Source organism: Cyphomyrmex costatus, unplaced genomic scaffold, assembly GCF_001594065.2.
Source record: "Cyphomyrmex costatus isolate MS0001 unplaced genomic scaffold, Ccosl1.0 scaffold676, whole genome shotgun sequence".
Lineage (NCBI taxonomy): Eukaryota > Metazoa > Arthropoda > Insecta > Hymenoptera > Formicidae > Cyphomyrmex > Cyphomyrmex costatus.
In genome coordinates, this window is record NW_017280240.1 from 22,495 (window position 1) to 27,562 (window position 5,068).

Consider the following 5,068-nt stretch of genomic DNA (forward strand, 5'->3'; position numbering starts at 1 on the left):
CAGCGTTACGTGATTCATTATCGCAACCTGCAGCAGTGTACTCGTCACGGCCTCCGTATCGCAAAGATTCACCGTATACTGCAATTCACGCAATCTCCATGGCTTCGCGATTACATAGAATTAAATACAAAATTTAGAACTTTGGCAAAGAATGATTTTGAGAAAAATTTATACAAACTTATGAATAACGCGGTATTTGGTAAAACCATGGAGAATGTGCGCGATCGCGTTGATGTAAAATTAGTAACAAAATGGGAAGGCAGATACGGTGCCGAAGCAATGATCGCGAAACCCAACTTTCACAGTCGTAGCGTTTTCTCGGAGAATCTGGTCGCGATAGAGCTGCGTAAACTCGAGGGGAAGTTCGACAAACCGATATACGTGGGTATGTGCATCCTCGATATATCGAAAACGTGTTTGTACGAGTTTCACCACGAATATATGGCACCGCTATTTCACGATAAATGCAAAATTATGTATACCGATACTGATAGCCTCATATACCATGTAGAATGTGACGACGTATATGAAATTATAAAACGCGATATCGATAGATTTGATACGAGCGATTACTCTATTGACAACCCGTACAGTATTCCGCTCGCGAATAAAAAAGTTCCAGGTCTTATGAAAGACGAGAACAACGGTGCCATCATGACTGAATTCGTCGGGCTTAGAGCGAAAATGTACGCTTTACGTGTACAAGGAAAGAAGGATACGAAAAAGGCAAAGGGTGTCAAAAGCAACGTTGTGGCAAGATCCATAACGTTTGATGATTACACGAAATGCATGAATGATGTTATTGAAATGACGCGCAGACAATCGTGCATCAGATCGAAATTACATGAGGTGTATACAATATCGGAAACGAAAATCGCTCTAAGCCCATACGATGATAAGCGGTATATCGTATCAGGTTCCACCGACACGCTGCCATGGGGACATTACCGGTGTAAATAAAACACATATCATATACATACATACATATAACTTGTATAAAATGTATAATATATTTAATATATAATATGTAATATAATTTGTAAAGGATATTTAATACACTTTAATGTAGGATATTTAATATACTTTTATGTATAATATATAATTTATATAATGTTTATTTTTATAATGTATAATTTATAATTTTATAATACATTGTCTTTATGAATCCATGAATTGTGTGATTTGTCAAGTCCCAACCATTTCACATAAACATCGTTTCCTCTTTTACGCAACACTTTTTCAACAAGGTATACATCGGGATTAGCGACGCGATGCAGTTCGTATTCGTAGAATCCTCCAGCTATGAGCTCTCCGCGGGAATCCTCCAGTAGATACGTCACTGGATTAGTTTGCTGCACTTTGATAATGTTAAATACCTCCGTGGTCCAATTCGGTGTGAAACCTTTTTCAAATATTGTCTTGAATTTGCTTACGCGTACCGCATCGCCCACTTTGAATTTTGCAGGACCCGCGATCTTTATCGCACTATACACCGTGCCCAGGTTGCCAGATACTTGATAGGCCCTGTCGCCGGCGGGGGGCACTTGTGTCGCCCAAAAGTTGCCTCACTGAAAAGTGCTATAAAAAAAAATAAAAAAAAAAACCGGGAATGTGAACTGTTCGTTCTCTATTCTTTTAATGTAATATAAGTATAGGTGAATCTAATGTACATTTATTGCTCCTTATTGCATCGTATACATATATACGCTTATGCTGGATTCACACTGCATCCGAATCTCATCGTACGACGACTCAGCAACCAATCAGGAAACAAAATTTTGCTTCGTATCGATGATACGATCTTTCTGATTGGTTGCAGAGTCGTCGTACGACGAAAATCGGATGCAGTGTGAATCCAGCATTATGGGCTTTCTACAATAAGCCATAAGTCATAAATCTGAAGTAAGAAACTAAAAATTGACGACTGTGATTGGTCCATTTCTAGCTTATGACTTATGATTTGTGACTTACGGCTTATTGTAGAAGGCCCATTACACTGACTTACGAGTTACATACAGTGACTTCATAAACTGAGAGATGAGAGTGATGAAAATGACTCATGCGGAGTCTACAGTCGAAACAGTCGTACGTTCTTCAGTCGTATGAAATTCAGTCGTACAAAGAACGCTCAATACCATGCTCATGAGCATCATTTGTCTTTGTTTAATATTTGACAAACAACAAAAATGAAATGATTTTTAAGTATTCTGAACGTGAATCAGACTACAGTCTAGATATTACGGTTCAATTCTAAAAATATTAATAACTAACCTTTAAAAATCTTTTCTTTTTCCCATTCTTTGCGGTAGTGTTTTTTATATTTTCCGTGTTTACCCATCTTCAAATTCGCGCGTTAAGATATCTCTCAGCTCTCTGGCTTCGTTAATTCAGCTAACGAAAGTATCGCGTTCTAATATTTAACCGTTAGCTATTAGTAGTACAGTGAACGTTACGTGCACTATATATTTTCAGCACTGTCAGCACTGGCATAAGGATACGTTTACACTGAGCGCGTCACGCGACGCGATGGACGACGTACTCGCTCAGTGGAAATGTACCTTAAGAGTGAGCGCTCGCTGTTTGTGAGCGGCACTGCTTGCTAATGTTGTATTCTTCTAGACCTAAAAATCTTTTGGATATTGGAATTGGATGGTAAAGGAGGTCTCGGCGCTGCCGTCGTGGCGGCGCCTAAAAGTCGCCCGAGGGAACGAGAAAATCGCCTAAAAGGCGACATGTCGCCTAATCTGGCAACCCTGCCAGGAGTCTTTCGGCGATCGCGGGAGTTACGTCAGCGGGTCGCATGTTGATAGTGCGATACTTACGCGCGTTGTAATCCGACACGAGACGCGGCAGCATTTCGATCCATTTATAGTTTCCGTTGTATGTAAACTGTTTCCACATGTCATTCTTCAATGTACGATTGAATCGTTCTACGACCGATGCCTTCATTACGGAATACATAGAATAATGATTGATGTTGTGCTTCTTCAAGAGTTTCTGCACATCCGAGTTGTAAAATTCTTTTCCTTTGTCAGTCTGTAAATTTTTCGGACATCTTCGGTCGTCTCGAATTATCTTTGCAATTGCCCGCGTTACCTCGTTCCCGCTCTTGGCTTTGAGCGGCATGGTCCATGCATACTTACTCAGCACGTCGATGACAGTGAGAATGTAGTGGTAACCTCTGTTGAAGCGCGTATACGGACGCATCTCGACTACATCCACTTGCCACAGATCATCGTATCCGTGTACTATGACATGTCTTCGCGGGAAATTTCTTCTCGCCGGAGCATGTAATTCCTCTACCAACGATCGTTTCTCAGACATTCTTCGCTTCTCGAATCTTCTTTTCAAAATCATTTAACATAATTTGCACGTTATTCTGGAATAACGTTACCTTTCTTTCAATTTCATCAAGACGATCTTACAAATCTTGAACACTCTGCTGCACGTATCGTTTGTTTGTTGCGTCAGTATCATCCACTGGTAGTGCTAAACGTCGAATCTTACGCAACTTTGCGTCAAAATCGGTTGCAACTCGACAAAGAGCGTTATCGCGCACGTAATTTCTGAACAATCCACGCCACTGATAGTGCGATTCGCTTCCTCCTCCGAGCGACAGTCCAAACTTGTTGATCGGCATTTCAATGTCAACTGATCGACATGTATAGATCGTGATCAATTTATAATAAGTCCGGCTTCGCGAAGTTCTTCGATAATCGATAGAATCTCATTATCGTAGCCGTTGTGACCTGCTTGACGCGAGGCTTCGAGCAATCGAAGACGATCTACAAGTTCGTTGGGATCGTCCCAGTGTACGTAATCAATCCTGTTGTCGGTTAATGACATGGCGCACGGCAAATCGAGTTTTTTCTTTATACCGGTCCCAAGCTTTTTACCCAACACCAATGGTGCTATGATGTTCTTGTATTTGTGTCCCTTGTTACCCAATACTTGATTACCAGCGTTATGACCACGTTGATAAGCGTTTGTTGTCAACAGAATGCTCTTGTAAGTTTGTACATCGTCATCAGTGCATATACTTTCGTTAGGAAATTTCATAAAAATCAATTCATACAGTCCCGGTGTTCCATCGTATCTTTTTCCATCTATAATTATGTCATCGTTTTTGTTCAAGGTGATATGTTTGTCACCGAGCATTGTTCCCTCGTCGTTAAAGTATACTCCATACACGACGTCTATGTTGACAGCTTTCTTACCGCTTAAGACCGCTTTCAGATATTTCTGTCCCAAAGAACCATAGTTTGCATACAGTTTTTCTTGCCCCTCGGATGTTTGAAGCAGATGTCGGATGGATGTTACGAGCGGTTCATTGGCAATCTCGAATACTTCTTCGATGGATGGAGCGTGGTCGTACGATAACTCACGCGATCCTGTTATTTTAGACATTTCGTTCAAAGTGGATGGTACAGTTATCGATCTATTCAACGCTGATTTCACAGGCGTGGACGCCTGTATAGGACTATCGTACGAAGCGTTCGATCGTTTTCGCTTCGGTTTCGGTTCTTCGTCTTTCTCCGAAAAGAATGTTTCAACGTTGATGGGATCCTTCGATGATTCAACAGTGTTTTCGACAATTTGTTTCAACGGTTCGGTAATAGGTTTAAAGTGTCTCTCCAACGCGATCTCCTCCTCCATTTTACCAGTTTTCAAAGCGCGATACTTTTTACGAATTGAATCGCTCGTTTTCGCAATCTCCATGGCTATCTTCTCATGATCTTTGTTGCTATCCATGTTGCACAGTCAGCGTATCGATGACAACTGATCGCTTCACGGTACCGCAAAGTCATTAAATCCTTTTCTGTATCGTCCGTTAGCAAGCGCACTGTCCTTATCAATTACGAGAAATCCATACTTTTGCTGCCAACATTTACGACACAAATCGCAGAAATCTTCGTATAACATGTCGGTATTGACATGATCGTTGTACACGCGTTTCAGGTTGGTTCCATCCTGCTTAAACAGAATCAACAGATTTGCATTGTCACGTATAAGATGCTTCGGTATCTTTGCATAAGTCTGACAGAGATAGAAGCAGTCAACGTTCGCG

General features: G+C 41.0%; 1 protein-coding gene across 1 annotated transcript; it reads right to left on the reverse strand.

Moving 5' to 3' along the window:
• Window positions 1-1,142: 1,142 nt before the first annotated feature.
• Window positions 1,143-3,640, reverse strand: LOC108780109 (uncharacterized). Its single transcript, XM_018547702.1, has 3 exons — window positions 3,426-3,640; window positions 2,823-3,343; window positions 1,143-1,543 (listed from the first exon to the last, which is right to left on the reverse strand). Exons 1-3 carry the CDS (start codon window positions 3,638-3,640, stop codon window positions 1,143-1,145), a joined length of 1,137 nt encoding a protein of 378 aa, XP_018403204.1.
• Between the last annotated feature and the right edge of the window lie 1,428 nt (window positions 3,641-5,068).